Source organism: Bactrocera oleae, chromosome 2 (genome assembly GCF_042242935.1).
Source record: "Bactrocera oleae isolate idBacOlea1 chromosome 2, idBacOlea1, whole genome shotgun sequence".
NCBI classification, from domain to species: Eukaryota; Metazoa; Arthropoda; class Insecta; order Diptera; family Tephritidae; genus Bactrocera; species Bactrocera oleae.
This window is the reverse complement of record NC_091536.1, coordinates 15,654,625-15,677,900: the sequence shown is the minus strand read 5'-3', so window position 1 is coordinate 15,677,900 and position 23,276 is coordinate 15,654,625. Positions and strand designations below refer to the sequence as shown.

The window sequence follows — 23,276 nt, the reverse complement described above, 5'->3', positions numbered from 1 at the left end:
TACATCGTTCCTATGTTTAACGAAACTAACTTAAAATGATGCGAGATATAATTGCTAAACAAATACTAATGTTAAGGCAGAGATCTATTATTTATTTATTTAATTCTTTTTTAATTTTAAACGTTTTTGATGGCTGGGCGAACGAAGTTTGTATTTGCATATTATTTATCAGTACATTTGCTTTGCTACTGTCATACGTTCTATTAGACCCTTTTGATATGTCTATCTTTAAGATATTTAGTTCTTATTACAAAATTTGCCTAACAAACAACAACAAAGTTGTATGATTAGAGAATAAGGTCATTTATTTCGACCAACCAGGGTGTGTATTGTGTAGAAACCGGCTAATAGTGGGATGTCCTGGCAACAGAAATTAACACTAACTTTTGAGCTGTGAACGGATTTTAAAGGTTGACAAGTTTTCTTGAATTCGAGGGTGGAAATAGCAATTTAAGTACAACGTGTCGAAAGGGAATAGTGTGGAATAAATTAGCAGGAATTTCGAAGGAGGTGATTACAATTGCTAGCAATAACGATCTACCAGTGTGAGTGGGAGTGGCAAATATACTTCTGCCACATTTTAGGATACATTTGGCAAACTTAAGTTTTTGGTGTACCAGGTAAGGTAGTGGAATAATTCAATAAGTCTACAAAGTGAACTTGATCTCCTTTGTACTTATGTATGTATGCAGCTGAATGAGAATCCTGAACGTATTGTGGACGCTGCTGAAAATGCTCTACCAACTGCTATGGTGTTCGGCGCGCATACTCTCCCTACTCTTTAATGTTTTTTGGTTTGCCTGCAATCTTGCCTCGGCCTGTATTCCCTGGATGACGTTAGTGCTGATGGTCGCTTGTGTGGCTTCTAAGTTCGCGAAGTTACGTAGCCCAGACGAAAAACGATTGCTTAGATTACTTGGCGGTTGCGCACCTGAAGAGCTAACTTATTGGCCTATAGCTAATCGCGGTGCGGGTTATGATGCGCCCGAAAACTCCAGAGCAGCAATCAAAAAGGTACATAATTAAAATGAAAAAATGTACATCACCTAACCTGAATATGAAAAATCAATATAACCGGCTTATATCCTCTAATACTTTGTGCATACGAATAAGAATGCATACGAATGCATTAATTAATAGCATATTTATAACTTTCTATGTATTCCAGTGTGTGGCACGTGGCTATCGAAATATACTGCTGGAGGCCGGTTTGACAGCGTGTGGTGAAATAGTGATAGTAAATCGTACTACTCTAGAACGAGCCGGTTTGATGGGTGGTATTGCACGATACACATTGGATGAATTACGTAAATTGAATATAACAGAGCTACATCCTTTAGGGTAAGCAAGCAAGTAGCTAATTTTACACACATACCTATATATAATGGTGTATTTTTTCGTTGTAGATCACAATTTGAAGCTGAACAAATACTTACGCTTAAAGAGTTATTGCAAATTTTGGACGAAGAACAGCGCATAACTGTATTTTTACATATTTTGGACAACAGTGTACGCATGTTAGAACAATTAAGAGCTACAATAAAATTTAACGCACAATTCACATCACGCACAATACTCATCAGTCGTTCACCATATGCCATTTACCAGGTAAAGCAATGATTGCACTGTTATTACGTTTTTATTATAGCATTTAATCTGTGCTTTAATTGCAAATCTAACAAATTTCAGTTACGTAAATCACATCCGGAATTGATATGCGGGCTCTGGACGGAGAAATCGCTTTCATTGGCACTTTTAAAGGCGTCAACACTCATCACATCGATCTATGGCGCATTTTTTCGCAATATCATTGCGCCTGTAATCGGAATTAGTGTTGTTTTTGTTAGCAAGGAAGAATTTAATCTGTACGTTATTGTAATAAATTTAATATTATATTTTTTACAATCATATATTCATTTATTTACAGTCACATTGCTGAATTATGGCGCAACGTAGGTGTTCGTCCACTAGTATATAATGTAAATTCGCCCAACGAAAAACGCTATTTTCAGAAGACAATGAAAACCCAATATCTAACCGATTCTTTACGCTCTGAACCTCATCTCCTAATGAAAGCTTAATTCAAATGGTTGGCTTTCCGGTTTTCCATGTGTACAAGGAACTATTATTACCATAATGTTTTCTCCATATCTGCTTGAAAAGTAGTGTCCACACCGTCCCTACAATTTTATATTGCACCGATGTAAAAACATGTGTTTTTACAAATATTTTGCTGCCATCACAAATACGACACACAAATTGACATGGCATTTACATATGCGCTTATGCTTTAATACGAAACCATTCATACTTATTGCTTCTTTAATTTTATCAGAGGTAAATATTTTTAAGCCGCAGATCCCATATTTTCACTCGACGCTGTCATTTCTACATAAAGCCATCACATAAGAAGCTGTAAAGTATTGCGTACAAAATAATTTTTGAATAGAACGAACAAAATAGAACGAAAAAATTAGATAAAAACAAAATAAATATAATGAGTGCGATTAAATAGCATAATCAAAAATAAAATCTAATAAATGTAGATATGTTCCAAACTCTAAAAGTGCATTTGCGGTATTTTTTTTATATACATTTATTTTGTTTTTAATTGAAAACGAAACTTTAAAAAAGTTGTAAATTAAATTATTTAGTTTCTATTTTTTTTATTGAAAAATTTTAGTCTGCTAACATATAATATCTTTGTAACCGATTGTAATTCTAAGCATAATGATTATTTTCTGTGACATTTTGATAATACTAAATTCGTACAACAGCGGTGATATACTCACACTTGAAGGATGCAATTTTATTATATAAGTTTATTTATTACAAAAACTAATAATTAATTTTGTTTAGTTCTTCAAACAATTTGCATCCACTGTTTATGTGTACACAGTTTTGTAATTATCTTATTACTATATTCATGCTCATGCATATGCATTTATGTATACATTTTTTTATTGTAAATTGTATTATTTATTTTATTGTTTATTATTATTATATTTGTTATATAATTTATTTTAGTTAACTATATATATATTTTTTAATTTAATATTATTATTCAATGATTTATGCATGTTTTATTTGCGACTTTTTTGAAAAAAAAACTTTTGCGAGTGCACAAAATCAACAGAAGCTTCAATAATATTTTGCCGCAATTAAATAATTTACATACATATTGTACTTTTCATATATGTCAGTCTAGTTATACCAAAAATTTGTATGTAAGCTCAAACGTATGATAGTATGTAATTAATTATTTGTATGTATGTCCTTATATGTAAAAGAAGCTATTAAATAATAAAGATAACACAATTTTATTTACCAGTGTCGAAAAAAAATTTGTTATTGAATTTGTTTGATTAATGTGTAACGGGAGTTACTGATGCGATTCACCATATACGGTATTAAGCCCTTTAACTTCAGGAGATTTTGTAGTTGTACAAAACAAAAATAATTCTTGAAAATATATTGGGCAATGTTTCAGTACTTCCTAGCTAAAACTACTATGGAACAATAACAATTTACTATTCACCGCACAGGTTTCATATATCGTAAACGCTCTTCTTCATTACTCCAGCGAATGAGACCTTTTTGCTGTGTATAAAGAAAATTTAATATGGCTGCTGGTAAGAATTTTTGCACCTTCGTCTTCTACAATCAGACCTCTTCTGTGTTCACATAACACAGTTTATAAGCTGAATACTGCGCTGATTTTAATATGAGATAAAATCAAGAAAAAACGTTAAATTCGCTTGCACCGAAGCTCTAATATCCTTCACAAATAAAAAAGTTTTCCATACAAGGACTTAATTTTTATCGAGCAGTTTGTATGACAGATATATGCTATAGTAATTCAATTTGAACAATTGCTTCGGAAAGAAAAGTTTTCAATACAAGGGTAAAAAGGACGCGTGTAAAAGCTTCAGATCGATATGTCAAAAACTGAGAAACTAGTACGCGTATATACAGATAGACTGACTCCGCTCATCATGCTGATCATTTATGTATACTATATTTTATAGGGTCTCCGATGTTTCCTTCTGAGTGTTACAAAATTCGTGGCAAACTTAACCCTTTGCACTTGAGACCTTTTTCGCTTGCAACTCGAGACGATTTCGGCCGAATTAGGTCAACATTTTACAGGTACTTTAAAAAAAAAAAAAAAATTTATAAACAAACTAGCGTTTACAAGTAATAAAATTTCATTAGTTTATGCGTTTAGATGCCGAAAACAATAAACTTTGATAAGTATTACACTCTGTAGTTAGTTTTGGTGTGATATCTAGAAAAACAATAGCCAAATCGTAATAACCAATCGTAAATAAAGAGATCGAGTTACAAAAGACCATAGTGCACTGCGGCGCTGCAGCAAGGCTGCTCGGGTTCATACTTAAATTGGGTCGAGCGCTGTATCGGCGTCGCTTGAGTTGACACTTCAAATTGGCTGGGCGCTGTATCGTCGCCGCTCGAGTGCAAAGGGTTAATATACCATGTTCAGGGTATTATTATAGCATCTAGAGACAGACAGAGTGGCCCGTAAGAGTAGCTCGTGGAACGCTCGGTTTGAAAATCACAACTAATTGCTTTTCGTAAAAGTAATTGCCAAACGAGCTTTTCCAAGGTCAGGGTATTATTAAGTATTACTGCAGGGATATGTGCATTTTACACACAATAAAATTTAGTTTGAGAACGTTTTTTCAGTAAATATCCGATATAAAAATAATGCGGTTTTGTTCAGTGAGAGACCTTATGGAGTTTGATTCTCCGACAGAGTGCTAAGAGTAAGTCGGTGGCGATTAGTGTCAGATAATTACAGGCGGTTGAAGTTTTCAAATTTAATAACAATAATTAAACCTACAAAACTTGTGAAATAAACAATTTCGTATTCCGCAATTTCAATAAAAAGTATGTCCCATAAAATTATTATACGATTATATTTATTCGTTTTCGTTTTATATGATTTTTTTAGACATAAAAGTACAATATATTTTGTTGGTATTAATTATAGTTTGTATTTATGGTAGAGTATGTGTATATATGTATATCTACTACGCTAAATGCCGACGGCAAAACAAAATGTATTTCATTATAATTATTAATTTTGTCTTTTTCAATTTTTGTTAATTTTAATTGGATTACAAAAAGGGAGTGTTGCGAAAGGAAATCAAAATAGAACGTAAAAACAATATGTACTAAAAGTTTAGAAAAAGTAAGTTTGAAAATGCTTAAAAATAATAATGAAATCGAATTTTTAGTGTTACTTGCTTGATAATATAAATCTCGAGCATGCATGGATTTGTGGCGCAAAATGTTGTTGTGCTTTTTAATAGGGTACAGTATATGCTCCGCCCAAGCAAATGCATTATTTGTTAAGAAAATTAAACATTAAATCGTTAGTCAATTAAAATGAGAATGGAAAAAATTTGTAAATGCTTAAAACAAGTGTTAATCGGTGCGCACGATTACTAAACATTACTAATTCTAGATGTTTGTTATTTATTGTACTGCCACGTCCATTCACTTCCGACGTGAGCGTGTGGCACGTTTGGCCGGCGCAGTTGGCGCTGATGTGATTTCTTCTGTGTCTTCGGCAGCTGTATCCACCGACAACGTAGCGCTGGCCACGCTTGACGGCGTGGCTGCATTAAAACGAACTACTTTGCGGCTACGGCTACTGGCGGCGCTCTCGGCTCGTGTATCCAATTGTAAGGCGGCATCACTTTCCTCAGCGTTAGGGGCAACGGCACGACGGCGTCCACGCTTGGGTACTGGAGACTCTGCAACACTGGTCGTGGCAGCTGCCGCTTTACGCGTGGCTGCTGTACGTTTCTTACCTGCTAATTTTGCATCCGCAAGCGATGTAGCTACCTCTAGATCTGCTGCTTCCGTTGTGAGCGTTTCTTCATCGTCTTCATGTTCATCATCGGCATCTGCGATAATTGGATGTTGCGGTTGCTGCTGTGAAACATCATTACTACTGGTTTCGCCATCTGCCGCGTGTTGCGATGTGTGCTCATCTGTGGCATGCCCGAGGGCTTGCTGTTTTTTACGACCACGACCGCCTCGAGCGGTACGTCCACCTGCCGCAGCTTTTCTCGTTTTCTTGTTTGTTTGCTCAACATCTTGTGCAGGCGTTACTACTACTTCCGTTCGTACTTCTTTCACTTCGGCATCGCTTGGTTGTACTTCTTCGTCGACGGTGATTGCACCACGTCGTGTGCGCCCTCCACGTGCTTTTGTATGTGAACCAATCGCGTCGTCGGTTATTAATGCTGCTGCAGCTGCTGCTTTCGCGGCGCGTCCTGCGCGACCGGTGCCAGTGTGTATTCCTTCTGTTGAGGTAACAACCGTTGTTGCTGGCACAGCGGGAATTTCACTTTCCACGTTAGCGGCTGCTACCGCGACTATAGGCTGTTTGCCACGACCACGTGGTGGACGTTTTGTTGCCTTTGCTTTTGTTGTTTGCTCTTTTTCTTCCACATGACTACTACTGTGTGTTGTTTCCAACTCGGAATGTGTATGTTCCACTTCCGAAGGCGGTTCTTCAGTAGTTTCTGCGACGTGCAAGACCTTTGCGGTGCGCGTTCGACCACGAGCCATTGTGTGAACCGTTTCAGACCTCTCTGTTTCAACAGTGGAAGCCTTTCGTGTGCGACGTGCAGGTGTACCGCCCGTCTGTGATGTGGGTGTTTCGCCGATTGCGGCTGAAGCGAGCAATAAACGTTTCTTCGGCGTCTCAGCTTTGGCGCGTTCCTCTTCAAGGTACTGCTGCACGCGCGCGGTGGGTTTCCGTTGGCGCCCACGACTTGTGGTGATCACTGTAGACAGTATAGGTGTGCTCGTTGTTTTAGCTGTAATCTCTGCAACAACTGCCGGCACCATTGCCTTTGTGGGAGTTTTAGTCCTTGTGGGACTTCCTTGTTTCGTTGAAGAAACAGCCGTTGCAGCGCCAGTGCTGGCTTTTGGTAACGAAGCTTTCTCAATACGACGCTTGAGATCGACCTGCGCCTCAGCATCTGAACTTTCGTCATAGTTGCGATCTTGAGCCGCAGCTGCGCGCCGTGGACGTTGCGGCGTCGTTGAGGAAGATGAAGTATTTGCTCCATGATTGGTGTCCATATCAATGCCAGTTCCCTCGTGTATACTACTATCCAACGAGGAGTCGCGGCGCTTACGACTGAGTGGACGTTTCTTTGGCGGTTCATCACCAAAAGTTCCATCATTAATGTTTTGATGCGAATCCTTGCGTTTACGTCTACTACGGTGTTTCGTTGACGTTGGGGTGGGTGATTCAGCCGGTACAGATGTTGGCGTTTCGTCTCGCGCTTCCGACTTATTAAGCGGCTGTGGGTCATCCGCGTGATGCGACTCGCGACGCTTGCGTGAGCGCTTCGGTGCAACCTTCGTCGATGGGCCTGCAACTTCATCTGTTTCCAATTGTTCAACACCTTCACCTTCTTCAGCTGTAACAGCGTGTGATGGCTGCACTTCTTTTAAAGAAATACGGCGTCTGCGTACCGCTTTGTGTGGGTGTTTCTCATCAACAACAGTCGGCGCCTCATCATGATCGGTAGCTGTTTCACTTTGTTCTTCCTTAGCCGCTGTCTTATTTGTTTCATCTTCTTTTCGAGTTGCATGTGATTTATTCTGGTGGCTCTTGCCACGCAATGCATTGCGTTTATGAGCTGAGGATACCTCATTTATTGCGACGGTAGCAGCAGCGGCTGCTCCTCGACGTCCTCGCCGACCACCTACAGAGTCTGCATTTGTATTTGTTAACTCCACAACGGCTTGGTCGGCCACTTCAATTTTGTTTTGAGTTTCCTTCTCCAGTGTTACTTCATCTTTGTGAACTTGATCAGGTTCTTCTGATTTCTCATGGTAATCGTCATCTACTTCGGGTTTCTTATATCGATTAACACGTGCGCGACTTGTCGCAGCGACCTTCTTTAAGGGTTGTTCTTGTTCCACAACTACTTTTTCATCATGAGACTCCTCTATCTTTATATCTCTTGTTTCATCGAGTAATTCCTTATTACTCGCCTTGCGTGTCCGCTTATTTCCCATACGTTTCGAAGACTCCGCACCCGCGCTATGATCTACTTCTGTTTTGATTGCATCAGAGTTTCCTTCAACAGCGTTTTCCGCTTCACTTAAGAATTCAGCTTCTACGGCTTTAGCTGTGGTGAGCAGCGCCGGCACAGTTGTGGCATCATCTTCTCTAATTTGTAATGTCTCCGTAATTTTAGGCAAAAGGCTATTTTCAGTCTCTTCCATTGCCTCATTACTATTAGATTTATCCGAAGTTACGTTATGTCCGCGTCTTCGACGTTTGGTGCTAAGAGATTCTGAATTGACTGAAGTTTGACTCGATTCGGAAAGCGTCGGCTTGCGTCTGCCACGTTTTGTAGCGGCGGCCACATTTGACAATTCATCAGTATCACTATGTTGTAATTCCTTAACCATACTGTCACCTATTTCATCTGTTGCTTTCGCCATACGTTGCCGCCTGCTGGTGCTACTTTTTATTAAGGCATCTTCTGAATCAACATGTTCCTCTTTGCCAGTAGTGGAACGTACGACTGCCTCTAAATGATCGTTGTCTGATTTCTTAACGTCATTATCAATGTCTCCACTATGCTCTTCAGCTATACTTGCTTGACACTCTTCCGAAGTCTTGTTGGCTTCGATATCATTTTCTTTTGCAATTACAATTTCGATCTCCTCAACTTGTACTTCTTGTATTTCTTCTAGCGGCTTATCCTCGACCAATTTGTCTTGACCTTGACGTCGGCGCTTAACTGTTGCCAGATCAGAGGTTGAGACTTCAATATGCTCAAGTGGGGTGTCAGCACGTCGACGTCCACCGCGCCGTCTGGTTGTTGTTGTCGGTAGATGATCTTCATCATGTGTAGAACATTGACTGGATTGGGAGTCCTTGCGAGTGCGCCGTGTTCGCTTTGGTTCATGCACTTCCTCAACTTTATCAGTAGTTCCAGGAGCTTCAGTGGCATCTATTTCTTTATCAAGTTCAATAGATGAAGCCAATTGTTGGCCTGTAGCATTGCTCACCGCTTCCGAATGGTCAGTGTACTTACTATCTTTTATCAATTTTTCGCTTTGGTCTGGTAGTACAATCTTCACATGCTTATCTGTTTTGACATCATGTGCCGTTTCTGCGCTCTCCGATATGCATACTTCATAGTTTACTTTTGTGTAATATTCTGGTTCTGTTTTGTGTCGTGTGGAGGTTGCAACTGATGCATCGGCTTTTGTCTGCACTGTACCAGAGGAAGATTCTTCATGCTTGCTTGTTAGAAGGATAGGTTTATTGTCATCTGAAAACTCCTCAACTAATATTGTCTTTGTAATTGTTGTCGTGGACACCAAATCGACATTTGCTTCAGTTGTTTGTTTAGATCGAGATGGTTTACGACCTCTACGCTTGAGAGGCGCTCGTGTCTCATCGGATATTTCACGTTCCTTTTCTATCGTCTTCATATTTTCGCCAAGTTCTGATGTTTCTTTAACCGACATCTTTGAATCAACTTCACTGCTTTCAGAAGTTTTTGAACTTTTACTTGCTGATAATTGCACCACATCTGTTTTTCCTTCTTCAGCCATATCTATGTGACTTTGAGCTGCTGTAACTTTTTTCTCAATCAATGGTTTACTTTCGAGGGTTGATTTATGGATTGGTTCCTCTTCTGCTTTTTGTTTTGATGATTTGAAAACTCTTCGCTTCGGCGACTGTTGTTTTTCACTGCATGTTGGCGTTTCACTTTGTTTTCGTTCGATATTTTCTACAGCTATTTCATTTTCCTTTAATAATTCTAACGTTTCTTCATGCTCTTCAGTCGAATTGGCGGATATATCTACAACGGTCTTTTTAGGTGATTCTTCTTTATTCACTAGAACTTCGCCGCTAACTGTTTCCAAAGTTTCCGCCGTTTCCTGCGCATCATGTGATATGGTTGAAGCAGCTATGATGAGTGGTATAATTTCAGCCTCATTATTTTCTTTGCCTCCTAGTTGGGAACATGAAGGTTGTGCTTCAATTTCCTCATTGTCTCCGATTAGGTCTGACTTTTCTTGATTTACTGGGGTTTGAACTGGTTCATCAACGATTTCAGCGGCCGTTGCTGTCTCTTTTTTTGCTTCGTCTGTTATTTCTGCTGTCACAACGGCGAGGTTTTCAGTTTGTAATTGGTCAGCTAGTTTGTTTTCTTTTGTTTCTTTATTGGCCAGTTCAGTTTCCATTGTAGTTGGTGAAATTGGAGAAGTAGTAGCATCTTCTGGTACTATACACAGCTCAATGTCAGTTCGAACCGTTTCATTTGAATCTTTATTGTCGGCGGTGTCAGCTTCATTTACAGTAAGGGTAGCAGACGTGGGGGTTTCTGACTCCATTTCTGTTTCGAACGCAGTAACTTTAGTTGGCTCTTTTGTATTTGTTGTTGCTGGTTCTTCCGTAATATCTGCTGCCTCACTATGGAGTTCAGTCGCTGAGCCTTGTGATATAGCTTCAGTTTCAACATCATCTGTGATGTTAGCTTGGTTCACTTGATTATTTAGTTCTTCTACTTCATTGTTCGTATCGGCTTTTACGACAGGCACCTCTTTCGTTGCATACTTATTAGCTTTGCTAGTTTTTGGCGCTACTTCGTCGCGTTCGGGTATTTCGTCGCCATTTTCCAATTCTGATCCAGCAGATACGACCAAAGTGAAAGCTTCATTATCCGTACTTGTATTTGTAGCGGGTGGTGGCGACTTTTCATCAACAGAGGCTTCTAGTTCTTCAACAATTGTCGTTTTTACTGCCTTTTCGGCCATTTCGCTTTCATACGTAACTTCCGTTTTATCTGCTTGCGCTTCCTTACTCAATGCTTTTTCTTGGTATGCTACCGCGGATCTGCTTTCAGATCCTGCATTTTCTGTTGCTTCCGATATTTTGTTAACATTGCTAGCTATAGACACTGTTGTGGACTCAGTCACGTCATGCTGTTTTTGTTCGTAGGAAGTCGTGTTTTCGGCAGTGTTCGTTTCAGCTGTACTTTCGACCTCATCTTCAGTTAAGTCAAATATAACGCCTTGTGTTGTGTTAATTTTCAGCGTTTCATTTGATAACTCTTCGGTTAAATCAAATATATCACTTCCGTTGAACTCATCTCCAGCAGATGATGTTTTATTTTCAACTTCTAAAGCTGTTGGAGCTGATTCTTCATGTGACTTGAGTGCTTCAAGACTAACATTATTGGGCACTTGATGATCTTCAGATTCAGTTATGTTTTCATTTGCTTTGTTTGTGGATGCTCTGACTTGAATTACTTCAACTATTGCGCTACCAGGTGCTTCTTCTAAATCTTCTTGGTCTGCGATACCAACAGTTGATTGTACTTCAGGGTTATTTTCTTCTTTTGTTGACCCTGCGGGGGTAAGTTCATCTACAGCGGTACTTTCAGTCTCTTCTTTTAACTTATTTTCAACATATTCTGATTTCGCTTCATTTATCATTTCTGAAGCATTTTCCTCTTCAATAGTCAATGTTACAGTAGGTTTATCATTGCCAGACGTGATTGTCTTACGCTCAAAGTTGCTACATGTGGCTGCAGTGTCTCCATTTTCAGCCTTGTTTACATTATTTTCCTTTGAGGTTGCCACAAATGCAACGTTTTCCAAAGATGCGTCTTTACAGACAAAATTTATATTCGGTTCTATCTTATCCACATTCATGACATTAGTTTCCGGTTCCTCAGCTGAGCCTTTAGCTACGTTAGCGATAGTTTGAGCGTCATTTTTATCCGCTACTGAAATTTCAGTTTCCAAATCTTGTACTGACTCATCTAAGCCTTTTTCAAATTCTTTTCCTAGCTTTTCCAATATATTTGCTTCCACTTCACTCGCATTTTCTTGCCTATCCATTTGGGTTTTAACATCAACTTTTTCTTCATCTTCCACATTCTCTGCACTATCCACATAATTTGCATTTGCTGTTTTGTTCCCTACAGTTGCAACTGCTTCCACAGTGTCGGTTTTAAATGAATCATCTCTCTCTAGCGAGTCTACTTCGATACGTGCCGTTTGTTGCTTCGATTGCTCTAATCTTAATTTCTCTTCCTCAAAATTGATTTTTACATTGTGTAAATGCAGCTCAGCACCTAAGGTTAGACGACGACCTTGTATTATTTTTTCTGACCGCGATTTATTGACTTGATCTGGTGTCGCAGCACGCTTTCTCCGGCTGGTGATTGACTTATTTGCTCGGAAATTGCGAAATTCTGATTCATTGCGCATCGTTTCAGCAGTTGTTGCTGAAGGCTTGTTTTCACTTGGATTTGTACCTTTTAGTTCGGTTGCATTCGCAGAAGTCTCGATTGGGTCGTCTTCGATTACCGTTACTTTGTCTTCTGACTCTTCATCAACCTCTACTACGGTGTCAATTTCTTTACGCTCTCTTTCTTTAGTTAACCGAGATTTTTCATTCGACACATCAATCGATACCTTAGTAATGAATTGTTCAGCGCCCATACTTGGTCGACGCGCCCTAGTGGATTGCATTACACTTCGATTTGGCGTGGATGCACGTATATGTTGACCTGCAACATTTTTGTGTAACTGGAAGTTTCTGAATTCTTCATGAATATCAATTGGTTTGTTGGTTACGTCCGCGTTTGCGGTAGATTCATCATCTAACTCTATGATTTCTACCTCAGGTGTTAGTTTAACCTTAACTTTCTTTGCGTCGGATTTTTCAGTTGTCTTCATATCTTCTTCGTGCTCAGAATCACTGCTATCAATAAACATTATTGGAAATTCTTCCACGTCTTGTGATTTTTTAACATCGACGCTTTTGTTAAAGAACTTTTCTGTTTCTGTTTCTGCTTTATCATTTTCGTTTTCTTCCAACTGTTCTGACTCCGTATCGCTCACCACTAATGGTTCCGAGAAAACTGATTCGTTTGTCTGGTCAAGCAAATTGATGCCGCTTATTTCGGTATTGATCGGCGTAACCGGCCGCAATGTCTCGTTGGCATCAAGGACTATTGTTGGTGAAGATTTATTAGGTTTTGTTGCAGTTGGCTGCAATGGATCAACCATAGAAGACACCGCACTCATGTCCGCCAGCAATTCCTCGGTTGTATTGACACCACTTATTTCATATGCCGATGCCGCAATCGGATCATGTGTTGCCTTGGATGCGTTCAGTATTGAAGTGGATGCAGTAAATTCCTGTTCTTCTACATCTGATTCGGACTCTTGTTCTAAATTCTCGACCCATTCCTGTATGTCGGTTTTAGGTAAATCAGAAATCACATCTGTTGCTGAGAAGGGTGAAACTGCGACGATTGATTGTTGTTTGCGTGCATAGACCTTCTGCGGAGGCGTTTCATCCAGTGTGGTACGTAATCCGACCATTTCGTCAAATGTCTCTTCAGCGGAGAGATATCGTTTGCTGGTTGTTGCCTTCGGTGGGTTAGCACAAATAGCTGCCGGTGTCTCGGGTACATTCACTTCGAATTCGGCAGTTAAACTTGTGTCTTTTTCAATTTCAACGCTTGTTAAACGAGTGCTAACGGGCGTCTTGTAGATTTCTTCAAGCGGACGCTGACTGCTGCTATGCAGTTCATATTCCGTTGTCGCAGCCATCATAATTTCAGCCGATGAGTCCGAACTGGGTTCCAAAAGGGCACTAGCCGGATCGGCTGGAATCATAATGTTTTTAGCGCGTGGTGTTTTGAAGAATTGATCCAGTTCTTCGTTTTTGTCGCCATATTCGACATCTAGTTTAGTACGTTTGGGCGTCTGCATGAGTTCCCTCACTCCAGCTAATTGTGGTGTACTGCAAGCCTTGGGCGTGCGCAGCAGTTCGCGCATACCGCTATAATATGGCGTGCTAGTATGTTTCGGTGTTTTCAATAACTCTCGCATACCGAAAAAGTCTGCATGCGCTTTGGTCGATGTGGATGGTTCATCGTCTTCTTCTGCCGCTTCAATGTTCTCACTATGGGTTTTAGTAGCTTTAGGTGTCTTCATCAAATCGGCTAAGCCGGTTAGTTCTTTCGCATCATCAACCATATCGTTTGTTGCTGAACCAATTATTGTTTTGGGTGTGCGCACCAAATCCCGTACACCAGTCAACTTTGGTGTGTCAACGGAATCTTTCGGTGTTCTTAGTAGCTCACGCATGCCGATCATTACGGGTGTTTTCGGTGATTTTTCTGAGTAAGTATCGGCAATTTTGATAGATTTTCGTTGAGTTTTAGGTGTTTTCGGAAGAGCGTCAGTGGAAGCTGTTGCTAAAATAAAATACATGACAAATTAAGTACGTGGCAATATATTTGCAGAGCTAGGTTGAAGATATTGTATGTGAGCTATAAGAATGTATGTTTTTTGTGCATCATATATGAAATATTTTCAAATAACTCAAATATTGCGCCATCAATCGGCTTGTTGTTGCTAGTCACTTGAGTATAGAAAACCCAAAGATAATTTTAAAAAGGAAATATTAATAGTTCTACATAGTTAAGTTGCTATAATTAACTTGGCATAGAATACCAACCTTCACTATTTTCCATGACCTCTTTTCCATACTCATAGTCTGATTCATCTAGTATTTCGGCAGTTTTATCTGCGGTTAAGTCTTTACTTTCTTGTATGCGTTCTTCTGTTTTTTAACATAAAAATATTACTTTCAACATGTGTTGCATGATGCATTCAAATTAAAAATTACCTTTATGAACTTCGCCAATGTTATATGAACTATCTGCAGCAACTTCTTGCACTTGTGTTTGTTGTGGTTGGGATTCAGCTGAAATTTATTAGGTATTTTATAAAATTTTAAAAATTATTTTAAAGAAGTTTAAGTAAAAAATATTACATTCAGTTGCAGTCTCCACCTTATCGACATCTTCAACAATTTTCTCATTAACACAAATGGATTCGTCTATAATAAAAATAAAAAAATTAATTTTAAACATAGCTATGTTTTTTAGCTTTTGCGTTGAACTTACTTTCACTTGTGGACTTTTCTGCTTTCTCGCACTCATTATTTGATTTATCTTCCACAATTTCTTCTTTTTGCTCTTCAACATCCTGATTCTGTGTATTAACTTCTTCACAAATGCTCTCCTCAATAACTTCAAGAGCGTCTTGCACTGAAAAGGTTTTAAAAATAATTATTTATGCATATTTATTACACAAATTTTTAATATCTACCGTTATTTTCAGTTTCCTTATTCTTTTGAGTTTCCACAAAGTCTTGCTGGTCTTCTAGAATTATGAAGAAAGTGTATTCAAGAAGTGTGCATACTTAATAATACAATTTTAATCCTTACCAGTCGACTCCTGCACACACTCTTTAGCCTCCTCTTCAATAATTGCACCCATATCTTCAGCAACTGGAGTTTCAGCTATTGTGCCTGGGCGTTTAGAATGCAAGCCACCACGTTTAATTGGCGTCAATGTCTTGTCTGCTGCTGCTTCATTGTCTAACGCCAAAGAAGAGCGCCTCCGTGTAATACGTTGTGGCGTGTAGTTAACTTCAGCATATGCCGATGCACGTCTTCGGGTTGTACGACGTGGTGTATCGTCCGTTTCCGTAATGTTTTTAGGTGTTGGTGTTAGCTCGGGATTTGCCGAAGCTCTACGCCTTGTACTACGTCTAGGTGTGAATTTGCTATCTTCAGCAGTATTTTGTGGAGTATCTGCTTTTATTTTACTTATACACGGCGTTTTTAGCAATTTCTGCACGCCTAACAACTCTTCGGTGTCGTCTTCTGAAGCAGCAGCTGCAGCTGCGGCACTAGTTGATGCCTTAGGTGTGCGCATAAGATTGCGCAACCCAACAAAACGTGGAGTAGTGGAGTCTGTTTGCTTTGGGGTGCGTAACATATCGCGCACTCCACAGAGATTCGGAGTTTTCGGCTCGGAAGAGAATGGTTTCTTAGTCTCATCGGCAGTGTTGGTGGACAGTTTTGTACATTCTTCGGAAACACGTATGTTATTTTCTTTCTCACTATCACTGTTGCGTTCACTGCCTGCGGCTATTTGATCTTCAGCTTTAGGTGTTGTTTCTTCTGTGATCGTTTTGCTGCTATTTGATAAAGATTTAATTCCTTCGGCAACCTTTTGCACATCTTCAATTGGTGTCAATGCCACTTTGGATTTTGAAGTTACCGATTTATATTCTTCAAATTCTGTTGCAACGCTCTCAGTTTCTTTGAACTCTGTTGTAATAAGATCTAGTTGGTCTATTTTTTGTGTATCGTTATCATTGGATTCAGTTAGTTTGATAACAACAGCTGCATGTATTTTTTTAGCTTCTTTCCCCAACTCTACAGTTTGAGAATCCTTTAGAATCTCTGCAGTGTCGATTAAAATTATTGCATCAATTTTCGATTTATTAACAGAATTTTCTTCGTTGCTAGCATCGTTTTCAACTGTTTCTTGTATAACGCCCGTGGTTGACTCGACTTCAGCAAGAGTTTCTGCTTCCACTGCAACAGCCACGGAACACTCTGTTTTGATGGCAGACTCATTTTCTGTCACTTTGGATTCTGAACTCACCAGATTTGCAATATTATTTATATTTTCTGCATTTTCATCGGTTGCTTCATGTTTATCCGAAACTATTGGTTTCTCAACTGAACTGCTTTCAATGGTAGAAACTTCTAAATCACTTGGCATAGTTATAGATGTAATAGATAATAACTCTGTTTGCATTAAACTAGCTAGATCAGTTGAGGTTATTTCGGAGGCTGTTGCTTTCATATTTGTGTCTGTGGAACTCGCATTTTCTTGTGATTCTATTTTATCCCTTGAAGTTGGTAGTGCTGAGTTTGAAGTGGAAGATGTTGTTGGCTCATCCTTACCAGTTGTTGCCGAATCTTCAACAGGCTCTATATCAAGATTAATTTCGAGATTAATATTGACATCAGTCTTCGTATTTTTCTTAGTTGTGACATCTTCCGTTTTGTCACATGACTTCTCAATTGTTGCTACAAATTCGTTTGTTACTTCAATGTGTGAAGCATGTGTATCTTTACTTAGCTGTTGCTGTAATTCATCGGATTTATTCAATACATACTCGATCTCTTCCAGCAACTCCGCTGTGCCTTGGGACTCAGCAGACTGTTTAGGCATGTCTTCCATATCTATTTTTTCACTAGAAGAAGGTGGCGTAAGCACATGATCTTCTGCTGTAGTAGTAAGTTGTTCTATTGAAATATTGTCGTTTATTTCATAAGCGTCCAATGTTTCAAACACTTGATCCTCAATCAATTTTGATTCCCGCTGATTATCAATTGCAATCGTACTTTTTTCGGCAGTAGTTTTGACATCATCTGCTTGCTTCTCAGTTTGTGAATGAGATGCAGACATTTCAACTGTTTCATTAGCATTTTGTTTTTCGATCTTAACTGCGTTTCTGTCTGTTTGAGTTTGCAGACTTTCAATTTTCTCTTCTGTTTTGACGTTTGCTTCTACAACTTCAGCGAAACTCTCCGATATATGTTCGGTAATTATTTTGTCGCTTTTTTCATTCAAATCTTCTGGGAGACCCTCTTTTTGAGATTCAATACTGCTTTCTGCATCATCAGTTAAGTCGACTGCAGCTATGCTTTCGCTGGCTAGTACCTTTTTCTCAAGGGAAAACATCTTATTCAATTCCTGCTTTTGTGATGTAGAAACGTCTAGAACACAGGCTGTTGAAGCATTTGAGGTTTTAATTTGCACTTCTTCCAACGAATCATCCACTGTGAATGTACGACTTAATTCGTCAACTTCATTTTGCTCTTCTAAGGATGCATCTTTCTTAACCTCTTTTTCGGTAGTATCTCTCTTCGGTGAGCTGGCGTCAATCGCTACTGAATTTGGAGTGCTACTTTTTGGGCTCATCGCTGCGGCTACCAAGCTGCGAGCACGCGATGCTACTGGTCTCTTATTTGGACTGTTGGGTATAAATGATTTACGAGCCTTTGCTGCCAATTTCGTAGCGATGGCTGTTGGTGAATGCTTACGTGGTGATATAACTGATCGGCGAGTCTTCGAAATATGAGATGTGAGTGCCGTGCCGCCGAATGATTTTCGTACTCCACGCAAGGGAGAGGTACGCTTTGCTGTATTCAAACGAGAAGCGGAAGCTGTGATTTTTCTGTTTTGTGTAAGGCGTATGCTTGGTGTTATTGAGGCTGTAATTACATGTTCCCTACTGTGACTGGCACCTGTTAAAGAGCTGATATTTCGACGTTGTGCTGCAGCTACACTGCCTGGTGAGCCAATAGATATTCGGCTTTTTGGAGTTGACGGTGTTGATGCAGTAGTGCCGGTTCGTTCAAAATTTCTATTATGAGCTGGCGTTGATGCTAGTTGTCGCGCTGGTGTTGATTTACCGAGTGCAGCTCGCAGTGAGGAGTTTATTTGCTTTTTAGCACTTGTTACTATGGCACGTTTTAATAAGGATTGTGGTGTACGCAATGGCGTAGAGGTGAAAGGTTTCTGTCCGGTCGATCGCTGTGGTGTCTTTGTGGTAAAACCTGTGCGAACTGGCGACGCTGTACTAGGTGCTGGCGAATCATCTTCAGATATTTCAATAACCGCGGTTGATGAATCGCTAGTTTCGTCGACACTAATAATTGACTCGGCACTTTGAGGGGATGATTCAGACTTATTGAGTGATGTTCCCGATGTTGAAATCTTTGTTGATACCACACAAGCATCCTCTTTTTGCTCCGAATCTTCTTTTAACTTATCGGAGGAGATTGAAGTTATTGAAAATTTGACATGGCTAGGTAGTGTTTTATTTCCTTTATATGTCAAGCGATGTCTCGAGCTGTCGGGTGCCAATTTGCTAGGCGTAGTCAAATCGATTAAATGCATAGAAGAATTTCTAGCAAGTACTCGGGCGGCTTTCTTCGATGTTGCTGGTGTAGAGAAGTCAATAAAATCACGACTTTCACCATCGTTATAGTCAGACAGCATACTTTTCGGAGTGCTATAAACGCTCTTAGGTGTAGTTGAGCTTGTAGATATAGTACAGATAGTTGTAGGCTTAATCACTGCTGTAAACGATTTTTCGATACGTACACCGGTTTCGCGTGGTGAAAAGGATGTGATCACCACATCGGATTGCTGGCAAAAGGATAATAGACGTAGTTTCTTTTCGGTACTTTTGTTTTGCTTATTTTGTGTATAATTTATTAAATTCATTTTTGGTGTATTCTCTAATTTTATCAAGGGTGTACTGGCAATGATTGGCTCATTTTTTTGTGGCTCGGGTGTAATACTACGTCGTTCGGCATTCAATGTTTCTAATGTTATTTTGCCATCAGCACTGTCTTGTGATGTACTACTAGTTGGCAAGATCTCTTTGTCTTCCACTGACATTTCTTCAAACCTTTTATTTTTATTGGTTTCTTTTTGTGTAACTAATTCGCTTGTTGAAGCTTCTTCAGTTCTTTCCGATTCATTTATTATAACTGGCAATTCAGAAGAAATATTGCCCTCCTCGTCGGAGTTGATGCAGTACGCAAAGCTTTAAAAACATAATATTTTCAAAATTCAGACAAATTTTTTTTTTAGAAAAATTGATTGTAAAATAATTATTGATAATTAAAAGCAAGATGAATTGTGCACACCCAATTGGGAAGTAGGTAAGAAACTTAAAGGGTAATCAAAGTCTAATTTTTTCACTTGTAAAACCATCCAAATTAGTCCCTTGTAATTTTTTATCACAATATAGAAAGATATGCTGAATCACTTCTCATATTCATTAATATGGTAATATATCAATATAATTTCTATTATTTTTCTTTTTTTAAAAGTTCTAACATGTTCATTGCAGTCAAAAATTTAATGGACAAAACTAAAACATAGCTTTTATTTAATAAAAAAAAAAATCAACTTTAAAGAATTTTTATGCAATATTTGTGAACATATAAAAACGTTTAAGGATTACTCGTATATCATTTTAGATAGGTAAAGACTCTTATTGTTGGTAGTATAAAAATTGTAAAAATAACAATAAACAGGCAATACTCAAGATTTAAAGCCACTATAATAAATAATAAAGTAGTTTATCTTGGCAAAAAATATTTGTGTAAAATATTTCAAGATATTACAATATAAGAAAATATCAACAAACTCGCAATGAGACAAATATGCCTTCTTTTGGATGACTTTTAGGTAAAACAACACATTCCATCTAAATTGTAAAAAAAACGTAAAAACACTTTTAATAAGTTTACAGGAGAAAGAAAAAGTTATAAAAAAAACAAAAGAAACTACTCATATTGAAACAAAATTTGAATTTTGGTTACACCTAGGTCATATCTGATAGCAAAACATTAAACTTAATTAAATTAAAAAAAGCGACGTATATACATTTTTACGTATTTTATTATAAAATTGTTATTAACGCATTCAAAATAAGCTCCAGTGCTAATACAAGCATGCCAACGCTTTTCAATACACTTGTTATAAGACTCGGCTGTTTCATTGCACTGTTTCTTTAACTTTTTCGAAGTGAACGTCATTGACAGAGGTGGATAGGTAGACGTCTCGAATAAGGCAAGATTTCGATGAATTCACGATCTTTACTGAATGCTTTGTGCCACTCAAATACCTGTCTGTGTTCGTGATAAAATAAACTCACCAAAACTGCAATATTTGCAGTGAAGTGAGTGGTACAAACCCCCAAACTTTTTACATATGGAGATCAAATCTAGGGAGGAAACATTTAAACATATCGGCTTGTGGACAAAATTCCGAGTTAATTCACAGAATAATAGGAATAATATGTCGATACGTAATGCTGACATAATTTAAAGCGCTAATGCCTTTTAGATAAAGACACGAATGGGAAAATGATCAGTTATACATGTCCAACCATAGTAAATCCTAAGTTTTCAGAACAATTAGCATAGCGTTAATATGAAAATTATAGAAAAACCGTTAGACTAATAAAAAAATAAAAAAAACAACATGAACTAACGGAAAAAGGTATTATATTATGTATAATATAAGGAATTAAATGCCCTCAAGATGTGCAGCAGTTATCTAAAACAACACATTTTCTACAAAATATTAGAGGAGAAACTTAGCTTTGGCCAACGCCATATATAATTTAAAAGTAAAATACCACCAATGGTCGAAGCAATGATCTAAATAATTTCATATTTTTATATTAATCGCATATATATATAGTTCTATACGATGTAAACTCTTTAGAATAGTTATTTTGCTAATAACCTATATTTCAGCTGTCTTTTTCTGTTAATAAATTCAAATTCGACATTTTAAAAGTGAAAAATTAATTAAAATTTTGTTAACTATAGTTATATAGACTAGATTTTGAGAAAAAACACATAAAATATATATAAGTTTGTACAAATATTAACTTCTAATATAATAAATGAATACTCACTTATGTACTGTGAATCTTTTATCCACTTTCCGATGATGCTGCAAATATATAATAGTTATAAAAAATTGTAATCAAAATTTATGATAAATCTTACTTTAAGGTCGGGACAAGAATTTGGCGCTTGCTCCGGTACCGCTACCAATTTCTGAGGTGTAGAAACTGTATCTTTATTTGTAACATCAACCCCTTGTGTGCTCTTATTGGTTGCAGATGCCTCCAAAGATTTCGGAAACTTCCACAAAAAAATTCTATCCAAGATCTGAATGCGACTACCGTCCAAAAGAGGCCGCTTCAATTTTATAATTTGTTCATTAACACTTATTGGATGTGCTTCGGAGTTATTGTGAATTGTTACCTATTTTACAAATTAATCAAAACAAACAATTAATTATAAGTACTCATATCCATAATTTGAAATAACGCCAATTAGACAATACAATAGAAAAATATACACATACGCTGACGCAGTGCCAACTGCGATGCGGCGCCATAGTTTGTTAAACTTGCAATCACAACTTACCCTGCCGAAAGCATCGCACTGTATCTCGCAGTGGACTCCGATTGCACGAGGATCTTCCAGCACATAATCACAGTTCATGTAGTATCCAACAGTGAATTTGCGTCCTTTCGCTTCAATTATTACATTCTCTGATGTTGAAGCATCACCGATGCCGCCGGCTTCAACCCCTGTGGTCGCTGTCGGCGTCGCTTCTGTCGCGTCTGCAGCTGCTGCATCGGACAGACAAATAAATTTAGCTCCATCCAACGCCATGCTCAGCCGTTTTGATATATTTCAGATTTACACTTTAATTTTCACATTAAATCTATTATCAATATGTCAATATGCCAGTAGAAGTTTCGCAAAACGAAAAAAAGAAAAAAACAGTGAACACGAAAACCGATACAACCAAGCCGAACCGACTGTGGCAGCGAAAAAAAGAAAGCAAATTTTTCTTCGCTATTCGTGACTACTGAACTTCTGCACCTATTTTCAAGCTTGTTTTTACGACTGTATAAATTAATATTGAAACTTTTTTATATTTACACAGTATTTTATAAATTTTATAACTTTTTCTAAAAATTAATATATTTAATTTCTCCAATCACAGTTTCTCTATCGGAATTTTTCTATAGCTGCGTTTTTGCGTTTTTATAAGAAAAGGGACGCGCTCGTTCACTGTTCGTTTCCTTTTGCTATTGCTATCTGCCTTTGTCAATTAACCTCTTCTTCTTATTAGCTTTAACATGACGTTTATTTGAATTTTTTTTAACTGAAATCTTGGTACAATGTATATCAACCATGTAGATAGTTATGTTTGTTTTAATTTTAAGGGTTTACCGTAGTTTTTATTTTTCTTCTACAATGTTTCAAATAAAATTAATATACGAGCTAGTTTTTTTTAAATTTTAGGGTGTTTTTACGCCTTTCTGTATTTCCATTCTTATACGTATAAACATGAAATGTTAGTGAATATGCTTCAGTGTCTTAAAAATCTGGTGTTGGCTATAGCAGAGAATGTAGTTTACATCCTCTGACTTTAGTATACCATCCCACGATTTCAGAATTAAAAGGGGTATGGTTGGATAGAGGAGATTCTCCAGATCAAGAATATAAATAATTATAGATCTGGATAATCTAATTTATCCAACCATACCCTTTTTAACCCTGAAATCGTGAGATGGTATACTAAAATTTCCCAAAAAAATGTTTATTTACTTAATAATTTATGAAGGTTTTATTAAATTCGTAATATACAGTTTTACTAACTACTCCTACTGTTTTATCTTTTATTACTTATATTACTAAGTACAGAATATTCAATACAAAATAAGTCAGCGAGACATAGCT

At 37.9% G+C, this 23,276-nt stretch overlaps 2 protein-coding genes across 3 annotated transcripts; one reads left to right on the top strand and one right to left on the bottom strand.

Moving 5' to 3' along the window:
• The first annotated feature begins 126 nt into the window (after nt 1–126).
• LOC106616791 (glycerophosphodiester phosphodiesterase 1) lies at nt 127–2,566 on the top strand. Its single transcript, XM_070109831.1, has 6 exons — nt 127–620; nt 693–1,014; nt 1,169–1,341; nt 1,407–1,608; nt 1,690–1,865; nt 1,928–2,566. Exons 2-6 carry the CDS (start codon nt 697–699, stop codon nt 2,079–2,081), a joined length of 1,023 nt encoding a protein of 340 aa, XP_069965932.1. The 5' UTR covers nt 127–620; nt 693–696; the 3' UTR covers nt 2,082–2,566.
• Nucleotides 2,567–4,921: 2,355 nt separating this feature from the next.
• Nucleotides 4,922–22,681, bottom strand: LOC106616798 (serine-rich adhesin for platelets). Of its 2 annotated transcripts, none has more exons than XM_014233680.3 (10): nt 21,948–22,681; nt 21,522–21,782; nt 21,428–21,465; nt 15,342–19,537; nt 15,223–15,276; nt 15,018–15,161; nt 14,885–14,950; nt 14,738–14,815; nt 14,567–14,671; nt 4,922–14,303 (listed from the first exon to the last, which is right to left on the bottom strand). In XM_014233680.3, the coding sequence occupies exons 1-10, from the start codon at nt 22,197–22,199 to the stop codon at nt 5,524–5,526; spliced, it is 13,974 nt and encodes a 4,657-aa protein (XP_014089155.3). In that variant the 5' UTR covers nt 22,200–22,681; the 3' UTR covers nt 4,922–5,523. The 2 variants fall into 2 exon arrangements, with proteins under 2 accessions (XP_014089155.3, XP_036233946.2); XM_036378053.2 differs by having other exon boundaries at nt 15,223–15,273.
• Nucleotides 22,682–23,276: the final 595 nt, after the last annotated feature.